Source organism: Carcharodon carcharias, chromosome 10 (assembly GCF_017639515.1).
Source record: "Carcharodon carcharias isolate sCarCar2 chromosome 10, sCarCar2.pri, whole genome shotgun sequence".
Classification (NCBI taxonomy): Eukaryota; Metazoa; Chordata; class Chondrichthyes; order Lamniformes; family Lamnidae; genus Carcharodon; species Carcharodon carcharias.
Window position 1 is genome coordinate 161,981,307 of NC_054476.1, and position 24,057 is coordinate 162,005,363.

Below are 24,057 nucleotides of genomic sequence, written 5' to 3' on the forward strand. Positions count from 1 at the left end.
CATACACAGCATATCACTTTTTTAAAAGAACTTTGGGGTTGAGGATCTTGTCTAGTCACTTGATTTTCATTAGTTGACTCCAACAGCTTAGGTGAAAGTGATTCAATTTGGTCTGCAGGATATCCTTGTCTTGTCCCAGAGACATTCACAAAGTTAGCCAAAAGCTAAACTGGATTTTGTGATTCTGTGAGTCACTCCTGTATTGATATATATATCTCCAGCCAGGTTGCTACCCAGGTAGGTGAATCTTCCCGCATTTGGAAGCATGGGATCACTGATTGTGATTATAGGTGGAGCAGAATCCTTACCTGGAGATGATTGAAAGAGGATCACTGTCTTTTTATGGCTCATAGTCATCCCAAATTGCAGACAAGCATGTTCAAGTGGTTTCTGGTTGCATATCATCACAGGATTGTATGGCAAGATCACAGTCATCAGTAAATAGGAGTCACAAACAAGTTGTTCAGTTTAACTTGCAGTCTAAGGCTGTGAAGATGCCCAAGAGTCCTGAATTTGACTCCTAGTTCAACATTATTGAAAGACACAAAAAGCGTGCAAATGCTACATTTATGAATAACGTAATAACGATATCCACCTGCTGGGTTCAGATAGCTGGAACTCTATTTTGTAATGGATGCTCTGTTCAGCTTTGAAATGTGCTGATACCAGTATTAAGCATCCCACTTGGAGACATAAAGGCATGTATTAATATTCCTAGGCTGAGCTGTGTCAAATTGCCACTTGATGAAGATTTGAGCATGAAACCTTCAAGTTGCTTTTGTTGACATGCAGACTTTTAAAGTTTTTATTCAACATTGTCATTGTTCCCTATCATTGCACTGAGTGGCAGTCCTCATGGTAAATTACACTATACATTACAATGACAAGAGAGGTTGTGCCAATGTTATATCCAATGTATTATTTTGCTGTTGAGGTGGATCTATGTTTAAAGTTGCATAGTTGTAAAATCAAATTGGTGTAAATAGGTGCATATAGATGCATCCTAAGGTTAATTGCTGACAGGTAAATGCTTTGAAAAACCTGCTTCTAAGTCATAAGAAACCGGCACAAAAGTATTGCCCTTTTTACCTTTTTCTCTTAATACTAGCTGCACTTAGAAGTTTGATATCTGAATTCTCTGTTTATTTTAAATTGGTTCCCACTTCAGTAGAAATAGCAGACAAAGCAATGAGGTGCCAGGACGTTTATACATTCCCACATGAACTTCATCAATTGGAAATTTTACTTTGTTATGTCTGAAGTGTGCTAAAATCAAAACTACGTGCATAAGATTCTTATCTATATAGTTCTTTTATAAGTATACAAATGAAAAAAAATGTGAGATACCATAAGTCCTGCTGCAAAAGTGTGCACCATCACATGATAATCTCCAGAGCAAGGCTATTCTTCCACAGCCGATGGTTAAGGCTGAATTGTTCAAATCCCAGAGGGAAACTTGAAACAACTGTCATAACCCATCTTTGCAATTTGTATGTTTCGAGGTGCAGGCTTTGAAGTCAATAGTATTAATACCACTGAGTCTCAAGACATTTTTTTTTATAAAACTAAACTAAACATTTATTAATACAATAAAGATTTTAAGCACATGCATAAGTCCACAAAATTCCTACCATAATAACTACAAAAATCGCCTAATTAATCTGACTCTCAGTTATACCCCCGTTAAGGCAACAATAAATCTCATAGATTTAAATAGACACCTGGCAAAGCACACCCTGGACAATCACATTCAAAATGAGTTTCTTTCAGCTCTGGGTTCTTGCAGACAGCAGCTTGAGACTTACAGGCTGGAGGCTTCTCACACTTGTTGGATCTTAAAATGCCTCTACCTTGCACACAATCTCTTTTCTCCTTTATACATATCTTTCTCTTTGAATGTAAATTTCCCATTGTATCACTAGGCTTTTAACTTTACCTCTTTTAACAATAACATCCTTTCATCCCACCAATTTTATTAGTAAACTGAAAAAAACCCACATTGCTTGCCGTCTTTTAGCTAGGTGTAAGATTTCACTCACAGTCTGAATGGTTTCTTTTAACAAATGCAAATTTGCACTTTACCTTCCACCCTCCTTATGTTTACCTAATTAACATTTCAAAACTACTATACATCAAAGCACCCAGACTAGCTGGCTTTAATCCAATTCAGACACATGCAGACACACACATAGAGACAGACCCCAATAGAACTCTATTTTAAAATAATTTCCAATAACATTATTATATCTTCTTGACAAAGACAGATAAGCCATCCGCAAATTTAATTTTGTACCTCATCTATAAATGTAACTTGGGTACTTTAGCTGATAGGGATTGGGGAAGAGAGAATGTTATTTGGCTCCCTCTTCCTACAGTTTACAGATTCTGCTCCTGCATTCTCAAACTCGTGGATTTTTCCTGCATTAAGGTACCTGACAGAAAATCATGGGCTGCTAGGCGCAGAAGTGGAATTGCTATACCTGACAACAAGCAGAATTCACCCTGTGGGCCATCCCATTTTGAGTAAACACGACACATAAGTGCCTAAAAATGGAAACTAGCTGGATCCAAAACGCAATTTGCAAAACTATGAGTCTCTTACCCTCTTAACAATCTGTCCTCATATTTTTTTCTTTCCATATTAACATGTGAAATGAAAAGTACCTGCGTATACATCAAATGCTTTGAAAGTTCACTGCAAATGGTTTGAAAAAAATCTCAGCGTACATTATAGGTTTTTTTTTTGCTGGAGTGAATCATTCTGCTCATCAAAATGAGAGTGTTAGCACTGAGAAATAAAACACTAATCCACTTTGATCCATCAGTGTCAGCATGAAGCCAGCCTACACATAGCATGGTGAGACGCAGAACAGATTTCCCTCTACTCTGCTTTAACAGTGAGCCTTAGAATTGCACTGTGTGACTTTTTTTCCATTCTGCACTTCAACCAACCTGTGACCTTGAGTCAGATCATCTCAGTTTTGCACTGTGGGCCCATACCCATGAGAAACTGGATTAACTGTCCAAGAAATTGGCAGTAAATTTCCACAGAGTTTTGACAGTATTTACTGTAGTTTCAAGTATCCTGGTTTTCTCAACAAATGTCAATAAATAGCATGGCTGCAGGACTGGGCAATCCAACAACCGTCGGGGTGTTTAACTTCTGGGTGTGTTAGCATTGTGGTCATGCTACTGAACTAGTAATTCAGAGATAACCTGGAGATGTGAGTTCACATCCCATCACAACATTTGGGGAATTTAATTCAGCTAATTAAATAAACCTGGGGATAAAAAGCTAGCATCAGTAATGGTGACCGTGTAGCTACCAGATTGTTGCAAAAAGCCAACTGGTTTACTAACTTCTTTAGGGAAAGATATCGACTGTTTTCACCTAGTCTGGCATATGTATGAATTCAACCATGTTTTCCACATTACAACAGTGAGGACACTTCAACAGTACGTCATTAGCTGTAAAGCACTTTTGAGAATACGGTGGTTGTGAAAAGCACTATATAAAATGTAAGCCTTTCTTTTTAGACCCACAGCAACATGGTTGATTCTTAACTGCCCTCTGAGATGGCCTAGCCAGCCACGCAATTGTATCAAAGCTACTACAACGGACTGCAGTGGTTCAAGAATGTCTCAAGGGCAATTAAGGATGGGCAATAAATGTTGGGCTAGCCATTGATGCCCACACCCCATGGATGAATAAATAAGAGAAGACAAAACTGCAAACTGCATTTGTCAGAAGTTTGAGGGCTGAATTTTATGTAGGCAAAACACATCAGCGGGGCAGAAATGTTAGAAAATCATGCTTCAGAATCGTGCTTTGTAAAGGAATTGAACCACATATTCAAATTCTGCCACTCTAACACATTTGTATAACTTCAAATGCCATGGTTTAAGACTCTAAGCAAACCTTTGTAACTTTAACCTGCATATTTGCATGAAGCTGCATTAAACTAGCTAAAACCAGTATAAATTGATAAAGTGACTGGAAGGCTGAGAACTTTCTGTTCCGTTGTGCGGCCGGGTCTAGACAGGGGTTTTTGGGGAGTGTCTGTTCTCCCAAAGTATGCTGCTCAAATCAATTTTCTTAAATCCATTACTCTTTATTTACACATTTGGATCTCTACACAAGGCTGGAGCTTCTCCTCCTTCCAGAACTTGCTTACTTCTCAGTCATGTGATCTGACATCATTATTACATCAGCATCATGTAGGCTTCTGATGTTAACCCTTTACTCTCTTTATCCCTATCATATTTACATCCTCCTACATCTCCCCACCAAAGTCTCAGACTTCACAGGGTTAGTCTCTAAGTGCTTTGACCAATCTCCCTGTTCTTGTTCTGATCTCCTTTTGAGGTTGAGGGTATTCTGTACTCTCCCTTCTGTTGGTGTGAGTGTTCTTCTCCTGGGTGGTTGTAGAGCTTATAGTAAGTCTTTCTTCCTCTTCATCAGGATCTGAGATGTAAGCCCAAGTTTCTATTGGCTTTCTTTCCAAGGATATTAAGGTGCTGTAGTTTCTCCTTATGATACTCCCTGCTCCAATCCTGAATGATTTGTTTGTGGAGAGTTTTTCAAAGATTGAGTCTCCCTTCCGTTGGTCTCGAACCCATACTCTCTCCCCAGGCTTTAGCGCTGATAATTGATGTGCTCAATTGCCTGTGATTAAAGTTCTGAGCCTCATTGCTTCTCTGTTCTTTCTCGCGCTGTTTGATCTTCCCGTGGTTAATCATGGTGATATAAGGTTCGATGGAAGCTGAGTTCTCAATCTTCTGCTGATTAATAACTCTGATGATGAGAACCTATTTCGCAGTGGTGAAATTCGATAACTCAGAAGAGCTAGATTGAGGTCTTCATTTTTCTTCTATAAATTTTCAAACTTCATATTCCTCTCTCAGCTTCTCCATTTGTTTGAGGATAAGGAGGTTCAATGAACAAAGCCATATTCATTTGCACAAATGTGGAATAGCTCATTAGCAAATTGCGGATTGTAGGTCACTACGATGTCCGGGATGTCATGCGTTACATAAATTCTCTTGAGGGATTGGATGACTGCTTCTGCCATGGTGCTAAGCAATCTGTTTACTTTAACCCACTGTGAATAGTAAAAATTGGCAATAAGGAAGATTTTCCTCTTAAAATTCAAATAAGTCTATTCCCAGGTGCTCCCACAGCCTTGATGGAAAATAGAAGGTAACAGTGGTTTATAAATAGTGATTTGGTAGTACAAAACTTGAGTATTTTTTTTTGTCGATCTTTTTCATCTTGCACTCATCAGGATAATTTGCAAGAATATCAAATGTAAGGGAAACAATTTATACTATATGAGAAGAGAGTGCTGATTGGTTGGCAAATGGACTCTGATTGGTGGAGGTGTTGCCATAGAGAATGCACCAGCTTCGACAAAAATGTCTCTATTTTCAGCAGTAATAATCCTTCTTTTTGTTCTTGGCTGTTTACGGCACAAGTAAGACAATTAGAAATTATTTTTCCTACAGTCCAAGTAATGCCTGACTACCAGACTGATTGCTGTGCTCTCACAGAACATTTTGCCCTTGATGACCTTGGTGAAGTCTTTAAAGAATATCAAACTGAAGTGCTTTCATTATGACTATTTTCTCTTTGAAGACTAGTAAGTCGTCAAAGACAGTGAGGTGCTTGCACTGTTCAGAGTACTGCCATAGTATCAGATTAGTGAGGATATGGTCTGGCCCACCCTTCAGATAATATTCTCAGATTTAGAGACATTCATCATCTTGTTGCTGGACTTGATTTATTTCCTGCAAATCTTTTGCAGTAGCTGAGTGATTAAGGATGTAGATGCTTCAACCTCCTCAATGAAGTGTAAATCCTCTTGCTCAGTTCCTTCTGATGGTATTTGTGACAGTGTGTCTGGCATTGTTTGATACTTCCCTTGCACATACTCTGTGATGGAATCATATCTCATCAATCTTCATCTGAACCGCTGGATTCTGGCCAGCATCTACACAATTACTTTCATGTTCTAAAGGATGACTAGTAGCTTATGGTCTGTTTAAATTTTGATAAGCAATCCCATAAGATAGTCTTAAAATTTTTTGCACGCCCATGTTGCTGCCAATATTTCTTTTTCTATCATGACGTATCATTCTGCTTCTGTTAGTTAACTAGAGGCATAGTAGGCTGGTCTATGCTTGCCTTCTCTTTGCACTTGAAATAAAACTACCCCCAGACCTGTAGATGGTATGTCTGCTGCTGCAATGGTTGGTAATTCTTGGTCGTAAGATGCCAAGATTTTTAGAAGAGATTAAAAGTTGTTTAATTCTTTTGAAAGCGTTTTGCTGGTCCATGTTCCAGCATGACTGTTGACCCTGTTTGAACAGCTGTTTCAAGGGCTTGTTGACCTCCGCTAAAATTTGGTAGGAACTTGCCAACTTGGATGACCATCCCGAGGAATCTTTGAAGCTCAGTTATGTTCCTGGATTGTGGAAATTATCTCATTATTTTTGTTTATTTGTGGATCAACTGTGATTCCAGTGTATTATGTATCATGGCACACCCTGTTCCAGGACTACAACATTGTGTATATCTCTCATCCTGTGCCAGTGGACATGTCTTTCAAACAGCAGCCATTGTAATTTTAATCCACAGTCCAACATAAAATAAAAAGATATGTTCTTTACAACAGTCCAACAGAAATAAAAAGATATGTTCCTTACAATAGCAGTACCAACCACAACCTATGCCAATGAGACATGGAAGGGAACAAAGCATCCACTCCAGAAATTTTCCAGAGAACAATGTATTATGTGACCTAGAAACTGGATCATAGGTTTGCTGAGCTCACATTTTTCATTCAGTGTTAGGCTTGCATCCTGTAAGACTCTCAGGATTGCTCTGACCCTGTGATCACGCACTTGTCTTATGCAGCCATGTATAATTATTTAATTCATATAGCATATTACTCCTTCCATGCCTTCTAGACTGTGAGACATTGTTCTCTGGAAAATTTCTGGAGTGGATGCTTTGTTCCCTTCCATGTCTCATTGGCATAGGTTGTGGTTGGTATTACTATTGTAAGGAACATATATTTTTATTTCTGTTGGACTGTTGTAAAGAATATATCTTTTTATTTTATGTTGGACTGTGGATTAAAATTACAATGGCTGCTGATTGAAAGACATGTCCACTGGCACAGGATGAGAGATATACACAATGTTGTAGTCCTGGAACAGGGTGTGCCATGAAAGACAGGATGGTGCTGGAAAGCAGTCCTGAACCAAGGGAGCTGCCTGGCAACAATGTTTTAATTGGCTCCTGACCAAGTGACCAGGATTTGTGTGAGGGCAGTGCAGCAGAATAGCTCCTAGCCTAAAAGGAACAAGACCTAAAATCTCTTTCTCCTGTGTGTGGAAGATTCCAGTAATTCCACAATAATAGATAGCTGGCTTTTTCTCCTCATATCTCTGTATCTGCTCTCTCTCTCTGAAAACCCCTGTCAAGACCAAAGGGGAAAATCACTTTTAGAAACACTGAAAGGCAAGTGTGCAACCAATGAACTAAAGGCTGAAAGTTCCGGAAGACCACCTCTTGTCATCAACAAGGCCTGAAAGGAATTTGGAAGACATCGATCAAAGTCAACCCATCGAATCCTGCACTCCGGAATTGGTGCTATTGAACTTTTTTTTATCCCACCCTTAAAATCTATGTTTTTGTGTGTCTTATGTGTCATGTATGTGTGTGTATAGGGATTTAAGAAATGATAGAGTTTAGGTAATGGAGTTAGAAATTAGCAGTTCATATTCCTTTCTTTCGCCACTGGTTAACAACAGTTTGTTCAGTAAATGGTTATTTACATGTTAAGTTTACAAACCTGGTGCTCGTATTCTGTTAACCTAAATTAAACAGTTAGGTAGAATCGGGGCAATCTGATGGTTTGATCAAACGTTTCACATTTGTCACAGCCTGGGGGGGCTTGATATTGCGGCACACTATCCTCAGTGAGTCGTGACACTATGCACGTGTAGGGTCACAGCTTTATGGCCGTGTTGATGGTGTTGGCTGCCCAGCCTTGTGGAGTCACTGGAAGACCAACGCTACTGTGACAATTCTTGTGTGGTCATCGATCTCTACATACCCTCCCTGGAGATGTTGCTTCCTAGCTAGGAGAAATGGTTAACATCTTCAATGTTCTATCTCCCGCTTGTGATGTGGCAGAGGTAGATGGGGTCCTTGTTGCATCCAGTTGTCATTATCTTGGTTTTCTCGCATAAGATGCATAGGCCAACCGTAGCACCACTACCCTCAAGACTGATGGTCATGTCTTGGAGCGTACACAATTTTTTGGTCAGCAAGGCAATGTCAGATGCCTGAGATTAATCAAAAATCAATAACGTGTCCTGGTAACTGGTCAGTTAGCTCGAATGGTTTGTAAAGGAGGGGGCTAATTAAGTGTTTTGGGTATAAGAAAGGTGGTTGAAACCATGTTTATTGTAGCAGAGAGCAGACAGATATAAAAGGAAGTATCTTTCCTTTCAAAACACAGAACACTGTGTTCAACATTAGATGTGATTCTGCAATTAGACAACACTTGCTAAACAATCCTGATTGTACTAAGAGTTACACTGACAACCAATTTAAATTATCTGTCAGCCTCGCAGTGGGGCTCACTTGCACATGCTAGAAGCTACATATATTCACACACAGGGTCCTATCCTTTGCAAATAGAAAGAGCACGTCTATGCATTGTGCCTTTTTCAACTACACAAAAGCTTGGGGGACAGCCATTCTCTGGTTCATTCCCCATGGCAATGCCTTGACAAATCAGAGTTGACCTGCCTAATTCGAATTGAAACAAAAGCTTGGCAGTTAATTGCTCCCTGGTGAAATCTCCATGGCAACGCTCCTACCAATAAGAGTCCTCTTGCCAACCAATCAGAATTCTTTTCTCATGCAGTATAAATTGTTGTTCCCTTTAGATTTGGTATTCTTGCAAATCTGCCCTGATGAGTGTAATATGAAAAGCTTCAACAGCGTGTCTCTTTTTTCAGCAATACTCATATTTTATACTTAATAAATCTTTCCACTTTGCTACAACTTGATGGTCTTGCTGTTCACTTATTTAGCACTACGTACTTCCCTAAAGAAAGCAAGGACAACCCTGAACGGCATGACAGTAGGTAGTTCTGAGGAACAAAGGGACCTTGGTGTGTGTGTCCATAGATCTCTGAAGGCAGAGGGGCATATTAGTGAGGTGGTGAAATAGGCATATGGGACACTTGCCTTTATCAATCGAGGCATAGATTACATAAGTAGAGAGGTCATTTTGGAGTTGTATAGAACCTTGGTGAGGCCACAGCTGGAGTACTGTGTGCAGTTCCGGTCGCCACATTATAGGAAGGATGTGATTGCACTGGAGGGGGTGCAGAGGAGATTCACCAGGATGTTCCTGGGATGAAACATTTAAGTTATGAAGAGAGGTTGGGTAGACTTGGGTTGTTTTCGTTGGAGCAGAGAAGACTGAGCGGCGACCTGATCGAGGTGTACAAGATTATGAGGGGCATGGACAGGGTGGATAGGGAGCAGCTGTTCCCCTTAGTTGAAGGGTCAGTCACGAGGGGACACAAGTTCAAGGTTGAGGGGCAGGACGTTTAGTGGGGATGTGAGGAAAACGTTTTTTACCCAGAGGGTGGTGACGGTCTGGAATGCGCTGCCTGGGAGGGTGGTGGATGTGGGTTGCCTCACATCCTTTAAAAAGTACCTGGATGAGCACCTGGCACATCATAACATTCAAGGCTATGGGCTGAGTGCTGGTAAATGGGATTAGGGAGGTAGGTCAGGTGTTTCTCACGTGTTGGTGCAGACTCGATGGGCCAAAGGGCCTCTTCTGCAATGTGTGATTCTGTGATCCTGTGATTCTGCTTCAGGAGAGCCTGAGACTGCATTTTGCCAGTGGCAGTCAATTCAGGGTCTGCTACCAGAGCTGCTGTCCCTCTCAAGGAGAGTGGCCTGCCCTCAAGAGCTGCTGGCCCACGGGTGGTGGCCTTTGCAGGGGCTGCATCTAGCGGATAAGGCCTGGGCATGCTGAGGCCAGTCAAGCAGACCCCAGTGAGTTGGGAGGGGCAGAGATTGCTGAGGTCAGGTCGGCATGGTCACTGGGGTGAGACCCCTCTATTGGCCAAGAGTGCCAGAATTGGAGGCCACACCCCCTGGAGAGTGCTGGGAGGTCAGCAAGGTTTACCTGGCAGTCACAGCAGAGGGCTCTTTCTGCCACATAAGTTGCCAGCAAAGGTGGGAGGAGGCCCTTAGTTGGCCACTTAAGTGGTCCAATTGGACTATGAGCAGATGGGCCATCTAATGCCTTCCTGTGACGTTTTGCCAGCCTTTCCTCCCTTTTGAACCCATCCCCAAAATTCAGTCCTACCAAAGTCTTTGTGAATAGTGGGCGACAGTACTAATTGTGGAGACTAGAGATTTGCATTATCGTGAAAACAAGCAAAAAGAACGCTGAAATTCCTTGGAAACACTCAGCAGGTCTGGCAGCATCGGCGGAGAAGAGCACAGTTGACGTTTCGAGTCCTCATGAACCTTCACGCCAGCTGTGCTCTTCTCCGCCGGTGCTGCCAGACCTGCTGAGTTTTTCCAGATATTTCTGTTTCTGTTTTTTCTTTTGGATTTCCAGCATCTGCAGTTTTTTGCTTTTACCAAAAAGAATGCTGTGCTTGTCCCCATTCAAACAGAGTAAATCACTGAAGTTTTACTTTAATTCATGAAGCATGATAGATTATAGCTTGCTTAGTATGAATTTTGTGTTGACTTTAATAATGGTTCTGATATATTAATTTTTATCTTTGTGATACTGCACTTTTTAATAAAAGACTGCTGCAATAATATTTTTGGTAGTTTGCATATAATTTATTATCTTTCAAAATGATCATTTGAGTACAGCTTTATAGATAAGAAATATATTGGTTTCAGAACAGAGCAGCAGGAGGTTTCATTACAAATACTGCCCTATGCCTTATCTTATGACATCCAATGATAAAATGACTATTGTTCATTATGCCTCTGTTACTGCTTAGCTACTATTATTCAGTCTGTTGGCTAGGCATCTGAAAAAAGAGATAGTATTGTGCACTTCAGTAAGGAGTCTTAGCAATTCTAAGTAATGTTAAATGTATGAATGTCCTTAAATACATTTGCAGTGAAATTTAGTTTTCAGTTTACAGTTGTCTAATTTTACATTAAATATGATACACCAACAGTGCAGATTTGATTCTCATTCCAGCTGATGTAGCCTTGGGACATACTTCCTCGCACTGCCCCTGAGAGTAGAAGGCAATGGCAAGCCACTGTGGATAAAAACTACCAAGAAAATGGCTCAGGATGAAGCATCAGCAGACGATGATCCATGGACCTGTTTTTGGGCAGAGCACACATGACAAGATATGTGCATATGATGTGCTGTTCATCTCACATTAGTTTGTAGTTAGCTTTGTAATATAGATTGTTAAAGCGATCATTAATTCATGAAGGAAACTTTAGTATTATTTGTCAATAATGTGTGATGTCCAATATGGAACTGATGCCACATCATGTCATTAATGTTCCTGCATGTACATAAATCTTATACAGGACAGCTACCAGGCAAGCATCACTCTTGCCCCCAGCCCCTGCACCTACCACTCCCACCTCCCCAAATCCAACCCTCTTACTAGTATTTGCCTGAGGGCTGCTGCTAGCTCTAAATTAGATTATTTTGTCAGTTGAGCAATCCACAGGCCTAATCGTAATTAGAGTTGCCAACCCTCCAGGATTGGCCTGGAGTCGCTAGGAATTGAAAATTAATCTCCAGGACATGGCTGTATGCAACCCTGGAAACATTCATCAGGAGATTAAAGAAGATCTTTTTTATCATTTTCTTTGAACATTTCTCTTTACCAGATGTAAAAGTATTGAATATGGGGGATAAAGTCTGTTTGGCTGACAGTTAAGCCTCATCCAATTGAGTAATGAGTCTTTCTGCTTTCCAGTTGGCTTGGGAAGGCAGTACATCACAAGGATGGATGTGTTGGAGCGTAGGGGCAAGTCGTGGTGAAACCTCCAGGACTACATTTAATCACTGTTGGCAACCCTAATCATAATCCAGCTCTGAACCAGCAAATGGGCCCAGACGAATTTTCGCTTCAGGATCTTTGATTGCTGAAACATCCAGGGAAGTTCATGTGAATCAAAATCCCAAAAGTTTTAGGCCTTGGTCAGGTGTCGTGAACAAGTAACGTAACCAATCCAAGGCTCTCTTGCTTATGCTCTATTTATTAACTGTCATTTGTCTGAAATCTGGATGTGAATTTGTCTCCAGCAATGACTTACTGGATTTGAATTGCTCTGTTTTCCTTGGTGTTTGGGGGTTCTGACAACAATTTACCAACTATATATATAAAATCACTTAACAAAATAGCCGAGAACACTTTACAGGGGGGCAGTGGGAAGCAAGTTAAAGAATGCTAGGGAAGGTTACCAAAGGCAGAGTAAGGAGTTTATGGATTCATGTTGAAGCTAAAGAAAAAGGTGACAAAGTAACGAGAAAGAGAATTCCATCCTGCAGGTATATAGTGGCTGAAGAGTGATAGTGGAATGAAGGCACTAGGGATGCACAGTGCACTAGAGTAAGAACAGCAGAAGATGCTCTCTGGGACATAGGCTGAAGAAGCTTGCAGATGTAGCAGACAGTGAGGCCATGAAGGGATCTGAAGGAGGATTTGGAGATCTGGTTTTGTTATTGTCACTTGTACTTACCTATAGCTGCAATAACCTTTCTGGATCAGTAAACTGGACTTATCAATAAAGAATGAATAACATGAATTGTACACAGATATCTGCACTAATTGTGTTAATTTATGTGCATTTTGTACAGACCCAACATAGTTTCATTAATAATCCGTTATAACACTTAGTATAAACATAATACTGTAAAACAATTTGTTTTGGATTAGTAAAGCCTTTTGCTTAAAGTTTAATTGCAGCACAATGAGTATGTCATCCAAATTACATAAGTTCTTTGCTTCAAAGTTAAGCTAATAAGGGTTTTAAAACTCCCTGAAATGGAGTGTCTCACAGAATTACTGTTGGTTGGCTGTGAACCAATCACTTATTTGCTTAACTTATCAAATATTTGATTCAAAATGATACATTACCAATTACTAATAAAAATATTAGTTTGCCACAATGCTTCTAACCAAGGTATCTGATCTGAAATAAATTGGACCATAATGTCATAGCAATTCTTATCTGGAATTAAGGGACACATGAAGACATCAGTAATGTACTGACAGCAGTAAATAATCAACATTGCATTGCTTCAGATGTTTCACAGGAATGAGAAACAGCAAAATGTAGAAGAAAACTAATAGTTTTTGATACTAGAAATAGTCAAGATTTAATAAGCAGTTGCTAGGAAATAATGTGAATGTAATTCACAACTAATTGAAATGTTCTGGCAATTTTATCACTTTCTTAATTTTTGAAATGCTGAGCTAGAATTTCAACAGAAAGTGAGCGGTAATTAGAGGCTACTAAAAGGAGATTTAAATATGTTTGTGTTATAAAATGCAGGATACACTTAAACCCAGACTTCTAAAATATTCTGTGTAAGTTTTTTTTAGCTATGCTCAAATGTTGTTGGTCCTTTCATCAAAATATATTTTTGCTGCAGTTATTGAACTTTTGATATTGTTAACATTGCCTACTGTTAATTGTAGTCTCAGAATCTTTTGGTTTTGTTCTAAATTCAAGAACCTTAATGATTTGTAAAGTCATTACAGCATGATATTTTGATAATTGTAACCATTTCTGAAGCCTGATCATTTCTTGTGGTGGTGTTTAATTGTTGAATATTCAATAACAATTTAAAATGATTGTTAAGTTTTGCAGATGCACATAGTGACGATTTTAAAATCCAATTTTACAGGTACAGGATACTGAGGTTAATGCTTCAAGTGTACAATGATTTATATGAAATCAATGGCTTTTTTTCATTTTTATAGCATACTAAAACTAGCAGTAGTCAAATGAACAGCACTGTATATTCTTCTTAAAATAATCTTAATTATGAGTAACCAATAAACTAACTTCAAAATGTACACATCTGAAAGAAATAGCTCTGCTAGTAAGCTTTATTCCGGTTTGAGCTGAACCCTTAAAAATAGTTTAGATTCACAATGAAGATAAAATTTCACAGAGCAGTGATTATCCCAGCAAAGGTCTTGCCAAACAGTTGGACTTGATACAATTTATATCACTGCACTGCAAAACCATTTTATCACTAGTATATGAAATTGCCTTTAGGAAATGGTGTCTGATCTGTCTCCCAGGTTCGGCGAAAGACTTCTATAATAGAACTGGTTGATGAAACAATGAAAGCACAAAGACCACCCCCTCATGGTGGAGCACTGAGCCATTCATATCAAGAGAGACCTATTTAATCCTCTGGTTTTGCTGACTGTGAAATTGTTATAAGTGACTTCAGTCTTTTCAGGTTATGGAGGGAAAAAAAATAGATTGGCAACTATCTAGCAACTGTTCCTGGATGTTCACATATGTGGATATTTGGCACTGAGAAGGTTTTCTTTTTTCCTTTACTCCCTCCAGTTTCCTCCCTGCTCTCTTGGAAGTACTTGACCCGCGTCCAACCACCATCCAGAACCACAGCCAATTGACAAATTTTCATGGCTCAAACTTGGTATTGAGCGTTGGCAAATTGACTTTAAATAGTGGTATCACAGGTAACACCAATACTGTTCTCTGCCAAAATCCACACATGCACACTTTCCAATAGTCACAGGATGGCAAACAGAATCCTGGTTAAGTTTTCTCATCCATACCTCAGGGGAGAATAGTTGAATTTAGCTAACATAGCACAGATCAATCACAACCTGGGACCTTTATGGCCATATAGCTCAATTTCAGGCAATGCATTTGCCAACCAAGTTGTCATACCAAGTGATGCTTGATGGTTGAAAAGTCAAATGATACTCTCCATACACATTCATAAAAGATGTCAATCTCAATAAGACTTTCTTACTATGGAGTGATAGGTCAATATGATTTGTGGCTTTCAAGAGAGAAGAGGAAAAGGAAGAGTGAAAGGTAAAATGAGTCAACTATTAGTTGATGTTAAATTTTAACCTATTTTAGTTGTACTCTTCATTATATTAACTATAAGTTCCATTAATGATTTTACTTTAAATGCATTAAGGGCTAAATATTTTCAGTATAGCAAATTTGCAAGGTTCCACATTTTTTTTTTCTTGGAAATAGGCATAAAATGGGCCAAACATCTTCAAATTTGATTTAAGTAGTTAAATCCATCAAGTACTAAAATCTACAACAAATCAGATTGTAGATTAAATAATGCTGAATAAAATATCTTTGTCATGAATTTGCATTGGTGTATTGGCCAAAAAACCATGATTGCTAATATGTGTTCTAGCTTTCAGTCATTATTTGCGGCAGGGTCAAAGGATTTATAAACATAGGCGTCCAAGGTAATTATTATGTTCAGAAGGATGTCCTCAAATAATGAGAAAAAAAAGTGGGTTAGAAATGCTTTAATAATCTGCTAAATTGTCAGAATTATCGAGTATTGGATTCTCTTTCATTGTAATGTGGCCAAGTATGTCCTTCACTTCTATCAAAGATCTACCATTTAGTATACTTCAGAAAACGTAGCAACTTACATTTCTCCACCTTAAATGTCATCAACTATCAGGTGCCAGCTGTGGCTTGGTTGGTTGCACTCTTACCTCTGAGTTGGAACGTTATGGGATTGAGTCCCACTCCAGGCTTTGAACAGGGAAAAACCTTGGCTGATGCTCCAGTGTTGGACGTGAAAGATCCCATGGCCTTATTTCGTGAAGTGCAGGAGGGTTATCTCCAGTGCGAAAACAAAAACAGAAACAGAAATACCTGGAAAAACTCAGCAGGTCTGGCAGCATCGGCGGAGAGGAACACAGTTAACGTTTCGCGCCCTCGTGACCCTTCGACAGAACTAGTTCTGTCGAAGGGCCATGAGGACTCGAAACGTCAACTCTTTTCTTCTCCGCCGATGCTGCCAGGCCTGCTGAGTTTTTCCAGGTAATTCTGTTTCTGTTTTTGTTTTGGATTTCCAGCACCCGCAGTTCTTTGCTTTTATCCCTGGGTTATCCCCAGTGCCCCGTCCAATATTTAACCCTCACTCAACACCCCCCCGAAACCTGTTCAACAGTCCTTATCACCTTGCTGCCTGCGGGAGCTGGTGTGTACAATTGGCTGGGTTTCCAATGTCTACACTTCAAAAGGGGGCTTCATTGGCTGCGAAGGGCTTGGGGGAATGTCAAGGTTGTGAAAGGTGCTATGCAAATGTAGGTGCTTTCTCAACCCTGACCTCATTGAGTAAGCCCCCCCTCCCCTCCCCCTTTTCACATTTAAACACATTCCCTATATTTGGGGCAAATAAATATGAAAATGTGATGGTCTAATTTTTAATAAGATAAAGGTTGTTGGTCCCATTCGGTAAGGAAGGTTTTTGTTTTATTCTCAGGTCCCCGTGCGGGGCTCAGCTCAGCGGAGAAGGCGGGAACTGCAGCTGAAGCGTGAGTCTGGCGAAAGAGGAGCGACCGGCACTAGGACCCGGGGCTGGAACTGGAGCGTGTGTCAGGGGTACGGGGACAGACCGGCACTAGGACCCGGGGAGCTGCAGCTGGAGCGTGTGTCAGGGGTACGGGGGCGCGACCGGCACTAGGACCCGGGGAGCTGCAGCTGGAGCGTGTGTCAGGGGTACGGGGGCGCGACCGGCACTAGGACCCGGGGAGCTGCAGCTGGAGCGTGTGTCAGGGGTACGGGGGCGCGACCGGCACTAGGACCCGGGGAGCTGCAGCTGGAGCGTGTGTCAGGGGTACGGGGGCGCGACCGGCACTAGGACCCGGGGCTGTGACCGGAGCGGCGGCGGCTCCCCCGGCGGCGGGAGGCGGACAGGGGGCGGGGGGAAGTTTGGAGGCCGCGGCTGCGAGGATGGCGGCGCCTGTCAGACAGTAAGTGACCTTCCCCCCGGCCCGGCCCGGCCCGGCCCGGCCCCCTCCTCCTCCTCCTCCTCCTCCCCCCCCCGGTCCCCGGCTCCGACCTTCCGGAGGCTCCCGGGGCCCCGGGTCAGGGCCTCAGGCCTGGGTCTCGGGTCTCGGGTCTCGGGTCCCGGGCCCAGCTCAGCCGCCTCGGCCTCAGTTTCCCCCCCCCAGCCGCTCTTCAGGCCTCTGTCCCCGGCCGCAGCCTGAGGCCCAGCGGCCTCCCCCTCCCCCCCTTCCCCCTCCCTCCCCTCCCTCCCCCTCCCCCCCTTCCCCCCCTTCCTCCCCTCCTCTCCTCTCCTCCCCCTCCCCCTTCCCTTCCCCTCCTCCCCTTCCTCCTCCTCCTCCTCCCCTCTCTCCCCCCTCCTCTCCTCCTACCCCCTCCCTCCTCCTCCTCCTCCCCTCTCTCCCCCCTCCTCTCCTCCCCTCCCCCCCTCTCCCCCCTCCTCCTCCTCTCCTCCCCTCCCTCCTCCTCCTCCTCCCCTCTCTCCCCCCTCCTCCTACCCCCTCCCCCTCCCCCTCCTCTCCTCCCCTCCCCCCCTCTCCCCCTCCTCCTCCTCTCCTCCCCTCCCTCCTCCTCCTCCTCCCCTCTCTCCCCCCTCCTCCTACCCCCTCCCCCTCCTCCCCCCTCCCCCTCCTCTCCTCCCCTCCCCCCCTCTCCCCCCTCCTCCTCCTCTCCTCCCCTCCCTCCTCCTCCTCCTCCCCTCTCTCCCCCCTCCTCTCCTCCTCCCCTCCCCCCTCTCCCCCCTCCTCCTCCTCTCCACCCCTCCCTCCTCCTCCTCCTCTCCTCCTCTCCCCCCTCCCCCTCCTCTCCTCCCCTCCCCCCCTCTCCCCCCTCCTCCTCCTCTCCTCCCCTCCCTCCTCCTCCTCCTCCCCTCTCTCCCCCCTCCTCTCCTCCTCCCCTCCCCCCTCTCCCCCCTCCTCCTCCTCTCCTCCCCTCCCTCCTCCTCCTCCTCTCCTCCTCTCCCCCCTCCTCCTCCTCTCCTCCCCTCCCTCCTCCTCCTCCTCTCCTCCTCTCCCCCCTCCTCTCCTCCTACCCCCCTCCCTCCTCCTCCTCTCCCCCCTCCTCCTCCCTCCTCCTCCTGCTGCTGCTGCTACTTGGAGTCACCTTATTGACCAAAACAGAAACAACAAACACCCACTTGGGCAGATCAGGGATAGAAATCATTCAAATAACTTTGAGGATGTTTTTGTTTTTAAAGCCAGTTTGTGTCTGTCTGTTCCCCCCCCCCCCCCACAATCCCACGCTCACCCCTTTTGGGGCTTGTGGCTCTCAGTCGACAGGGAATCAAAACCACTTTGAAGTATTTTCATGCCCTCCCTGAGGTGGCAGCTTGAATTCAAAGAGGGACAATCAAAACAAGATACCTGGACAATACCTAAACTACCAATGTTGGGTACGTCCTAAATGCAGGTAAAAGACTGGCACTGGCGACTGAAGGTGCAGTCCAGAAATAACACACCACATTTATATTGTACTCTTTGTGCGCAGAAGGTGACCCTCTTTGAGTCGTTTATTACAGTGGAAATGAAGTGGAGAAGCACAGGTGGGGAACTGGAACAAGTAAGGAAATCTTTGACAGGACGAAAGGGCTTTGGAAAAAAATTGGAGGGACTAAGTGGAGAATTTTGTAGAGGGTGGGCACAAGCGTAATTGCTGTAAACGAACAGTCGCTGAAGTTCAACTGGAGGCATAAGTGGTTGAAGAAAACTGCAATGTTAGAAGGATGTGTGCAGTGATGTAAAGCAGCAGGAAATACCTAAGCTCGGACAGGAGGAGGTCATGGAGAAATTTGGCTCAGTTGGTGGCACTCCAGCCTCCGAGTCAGAGGTTGTGTGCTCAATGCAGAACCTTGCGCACAACAGTCTAGGCTGACACTTCAGTGCAGTACTGAAGGATTGCTGCATTGTCTTTCAGCTGAGGCATTAAACTGATGCCCTGTCTGCTTTCTTTGTTAGAGATCCCTTCGCCCTATTCCAAAAAAAGAAAGGGAGTTCAATTGTTTCTTGGTGAATATTTATCTCTCAACTAATGTCACTGCAAAAAAGTTACCTGGTCATTTGATCAAGTGTTAGTCTAGATTATTGCGCTCAAAATAACATGTAATGGAATTATTTGGAAAATAGCACATGGGATTAAGGGGATGGTAATAATTTGGGTGCATATTGGCTGAGGAATAGGAGGCAGAGGGTAGCAGTGTACAAATGTTTTTCTGACTTTGAGAGAAACATGCAGTGTATTCCCCCAAGGGTCAGTATTAGGGTTGTTGCATTAGTTACTTAAATGACCAGGACTTGGGTATAGGGAATACAATTTTAAAGTTTAATGACACAAAACTTGGCAATGTAGTAATTATTAAGGGCAATTGTAACAGATTTCAGGAGGAGATAGACTGGTGAAGTAGGTAGACACATGGCAGATGCAATTTAATGCAGATAAATATTAAGTAATGCACTTTGGGAAGGAAAGCGTGAAGAGGCAATATAATTTAAATGGCACTATTTTGAGGGGGATTCAAGAGTGTAGGGACCTGTGGGTGTACATTCACAATTCTTAGAAGATTGCAGGGTAAGTTGGTAAGGTAGTTAAGAAAACATTTGGGATACTTGGCTTTGTAAGTAGTTGTACTGAAAACAAAAATGAGGACATCATGCTAAAATTTTTACAAATTACTGGTTAGGCCTCAGCTGGAGTTTTGTCTAAAAGTCTGGGCACTGCGTTTTAGAAAGGATGTCAAAGCTTTGTGGAGGTTACAGAAGGAGATTTAGCAAGATGATACCAGGGACGAGGAGCTTTAATTTTGTGGTGAGATTGGAGAAGCCGTGCTGCTCTCCTCTGGAGCAGGAGACACCTCATCAAAGCGATAGAATGTCCCCCACTTGCCTGGATGAGTGCAGATTCAACAAAATTTAGAAGCTCGACACCCTCTGGGTCAAAGCAACCTGCTTGATTGGCACCCCATCCACAACTTTAAATATTCACAATCTCTACACCGCTGGTGCACAGTGTCAGCTCTGTATGCCATCTACAAGATGCACTGCAGCAACACGCCAAGGCTTTTTGACAGCACCTTCCAAATCCACAACCTTTACCATCTAGAAAAAGGCAGCAGGTGCATGGAAACACCACCTGCAAGCTCCCATCCAATGGATATGTATCAACTTTGCTGTTAAGTCAAGTCAGAATCCTGGAACAGCCTCCGTAACAGCACTATGGGTGTGCCTTGACCACATGGATTGCTGTGGTTCAAGGAGATGGCTGACTACCACCTCTTCAAAGGCAGTGAGGGATGGGCAAAAAGTGCCGGTCTTGCCAATGACACCTACATCTCTTGAACAAATTTGAGAAATTCAAAATTTTGAAAGGTTTTGATAGAGCAATTAGAGTGAAACTGTTTCCTGTGGCAAGTGGTTCAGTAACCAGTGGACGTAGATTTAATATTTCACACCGAGGTTTGTTAAGATTTAGAACACTATCTTAAAGGGTAGTGGAAGAAGGTTCCATAGAAACTTTCAAAATGCAGCTGTATGCATACTTGCAGAGGACTAATTTGTAGGAGAAAATAACTAGAGTGTGGGACTAGATTGGACAGCTCTGCTGTACTGGAATATTCTATGATTTTATTTATCTTTGCTGTTCATGGGAGTTAGCTGCACCAATTGGCTGTTGTATTTCTTGCATTAAAATAGCGACTATGCTTTCAAGTACTTCATTGGCTGTATAGGGTTTTGGATGACCTGGTGTTGTGAAAGATGCTATATTACGTTAAAGTTCATTCTTTCTGCCTAAGGTTGAGAAATTTGAAATTGCCTTCACAGTAAAGGCTGTTGGGTACATAGCGCTTATATTGGTCAGAATATGGGCTGCAGCAATTTGAATGAGTTGAAAGATTGGAAAGGCAAAAATCTGTGGCTACCACAAATAGTGAATTTGGTGTTATTGGCAGAGCTTTACTAAGAATTTTTAGGGCTCTAAGTATCGTCACCACTCTCCTTCTGACTCCTCTCCATTCCCGAATCATTAAAACACAAACATGTCAGCATTATCATAAGTAGTCCCTCGATTCAAGGGTGACATCTACTCAGGGTGAACAAACCTAGTAAAGTTCATGAATAAAAAGGCCCATAGAATTTTAAAATTTGTTATATTTATTAATAAGTCATATCACAATATACTATGCTTAAATGAAAACATTCCACCAGCTGCTTTTTGTATTGTGGTGTGTTTCCTAGGGGCCAAGTAGTAGGCTGGGGGGCCCTTGGCAGGCCTATGTGTGTTTTTTAAAAAATATCCTTTCATGGAATGTTGGCGTCGCCAGGCGAGGCCAGCATTTTTATTACCCATCGCTAGTTGTCAAAGAGAAGGTGGTGGTGAGCCGCTGTCTTGAACCACTGCAGTCCATGGTGGTGTAGGTACACCCACAGTGCTGTTAGGGATGGAGTTCCAGGATTTTGACCCAGTCCTGAATGTTGGTAGAATTTCGGTGAAGTGTGATAACTATAAATACAATTGAAGTGTGAAAGGCATGCAGCTTTTTGAAAGTTGTAGGATGGAATGAAAGGAAGTTCTACAGAGTTATTTTTATTCAAAATATCATCCATTTTATACGTGTAAAAAGATTTTGATAGGAATTCTTTTGCGTCTGTTTAGTTGCACATAAATCCTAGTATCTGGTTCTTTTTTGCTTTTGTGCTGTTCCCATCATGTCCATGTTAGCAGGGAATCACAATAGATTCCATAATAAACAGCAGAAACTCAAACAGAACACCAAATTGTGCTGAGAACCACTTCAGGCAACAGAACGTCAAGAAACTAAACCACAGGGTGGGAATGCAGATTATAATGATTTGGATTCAATTCCTTTGTGTGCAAGATGACAGGTTAGCTCAAAGTCCATCAACAGCTTTCATTTATGTAGTGCTTTTGATGTCATCCTAAGGAAAGTAATCTGTAGCAACATACCCTGCGTAAAATAAAATAAACCTATTTACTGCCTGTAGAATACACATGGGATTTGCACACTGATTACTAAAGTCATTGATATGTCATGCCAGGCATTCATGTAACAGACCTAAATATGAATCTTGTTTATCTGCAGTTTGTAATTTACACAGAAGTGAACAGTAATGGTGAGTTGTTGAAGCTGGACCAAATAACACAACATTGAATAAGTTCATGAATTGATTGGCTTTATTTTCATATCTTTTTTTAAAAGGAGATGGGCAACCTTTCTTAGAAGGGGCGTAGTCATTTGATTGTTCCAGTTATACTATTTCTTAGAATTATTTGGGTGTTCCAACTTCTGTAACTGCAGGACATGCACACAAGTGCTAGCATACTGATCTGTGTTTTCTTCATGCCTAATGTAGTGGGTACAAAAATTTACTTACAATTTGTGGAAATAATTTTAAAGTGGTGAGACCACAAAATCGTCTTACGCATCAATGAGTGCACCATTACCGGAATATCCTTTTCACACTGTAGTATGTGCTGAGTGATGTTAACTGACACTTGGGCTCGAACCCTTCAGGGTCTTATCACTCCATTGCAACTATGCGATTTGAGTATTTCCAGTTCAAAACAAACGCTTAACGTGTGAATGACAAGTCCTTTATGTAGTATATCAAGCCAATGCAAATAAATACCCAGCAGTGAAGTTCAATGCCTTAAGATTTGTTCTTGTAATTTGCTGATGGGTTTTGTACGACTTAATTGAATTACTCTTTAACATACTCTGGGGTGTGGTGTAAGATATATTAGCAATGAAAAGTGGTCTATGCATTCCTGATTGTGCAATACCATAATACACTTAATATTGCCCACACCTTGATAACCATTATGCCACTTCCACTGTACCAATAAAAGACAGCAATTTAAAATATTTAATTTCCAAACCAACAAGGTACCAGGTATAATCTCTGGTATGCTATTTAGTGAATCTTATCTGGGGTAATAGTTGGCCGCAGGGCCCCAGGGTAGATATGGGAAAATAAGCTTTGATTCATGATTGCATTTCTAGTAGAGGCTCCTGAATATCAATGTATGTGTGAACAGAATTGGAGTCAGTTGTGATATTCTTGAACATCCTTCTGGCTGCCATTTTATGGCTCACATTTGAAGAGTGCAGATTTGTGAGAGATATTGCTGAGCAGTTGGTCCCTCAGGAACTATACACCACTGAAAAAGAAAGCTGGAGAGGAAAATAAAGTTTCTCAGTTAAAATTATAAACTATAGAATTTAAAGTAATCAGGAATTGCTGTTCAACACTGTGGGTTCTATCGCATAGATACTCAAACTGCCATAGTATTTATATTGTACAATAGGTTAAATTTTGAGTGAGAGAAATGTTGTCTATGCAAGTAAGTCATTTGCATAAATTCAGAGTTTATGTAGAAACTATGTGTGTCTAGATGTGACTGTTTGCTTTAGGCCCATTTTAACTGATCTTTCTGTCATCGTATTTTTTTTGTTGAACTATTTGTAAAACAGATCTTCAGAAATTTTCATGTAATGAAGTTTGATAACGGGTAAAGCGATTGCTTCAGTGCTTCAGTGAATGAAAAGAATTGAATATTCTGGCCATTGTGTTCTGGATTAACTAACTCACTGTGTAGGGACAGTTATTGCACTTGCAGTCTTCGGGCTTCTATGAGGTAAACTTGAGGAGGAAATTGCAGTTGGATTCGATAAGGCAAGGTTATATTACATGAGGTGGGAGCTGCTTTTCAGGTTAATTTAGATTGCTGCAAGGAAAACAAACAATTTGCTCTTATTTGTGTAAACCTCTTGCAAAGTATTTCCACAGAATAGGAATAAAAGTTGAAGAATTTAGTGAAGTATACTTTAATTTATTTAAAGGTCTGAGAAAGCTGCATATTCCTTAAGTGTTTGCTTTGGTTTTGTCATTGTTGTACTTGAGCTTGCCACCTATGAGGTAAATGAGAGTGACGAAGAATAATTTGCCCTTTAACTT

General features: G+C 41.9%; 1 protein-coding gene across 5 annotated transcripts in view; it reads left to right on the plus strand.

Annotated features, from left to right (window-relative positions):
- The first annotated feature begins 16,923 nt into the window (after positions 1 to 16,923).
- nsrp1 (nuclear speckle splicing regulatory protein 1) overlaps positions 16,924 to 24,057 on the plus strand; it is a 39,014-nt gene continuing 31,880 nt past the window's right edge. The window contains exon 1 of one of the 5 annotated variants that reach the window (XM_041197169.1): positions 16,924 to 17,055. In XM_041197169.1, the coding sequence (XP_041053103.1) occupies positions 17,036 to 17,055 (20 nt within the window). In that variant the 5' untranslated portion in view covers positions 16,924 to 17,035. Of the gene's footprint in view, positions 17,056 to 18,196; positions 18,497 to 18,588; positions 18,647 to 24,057 lie in introns of those variants that run through there. The other 4 variants (XM_041197171.1, XM_041197173.1, XM_041197170.1 and 1 more) reach the window with 4 other exon arrangements.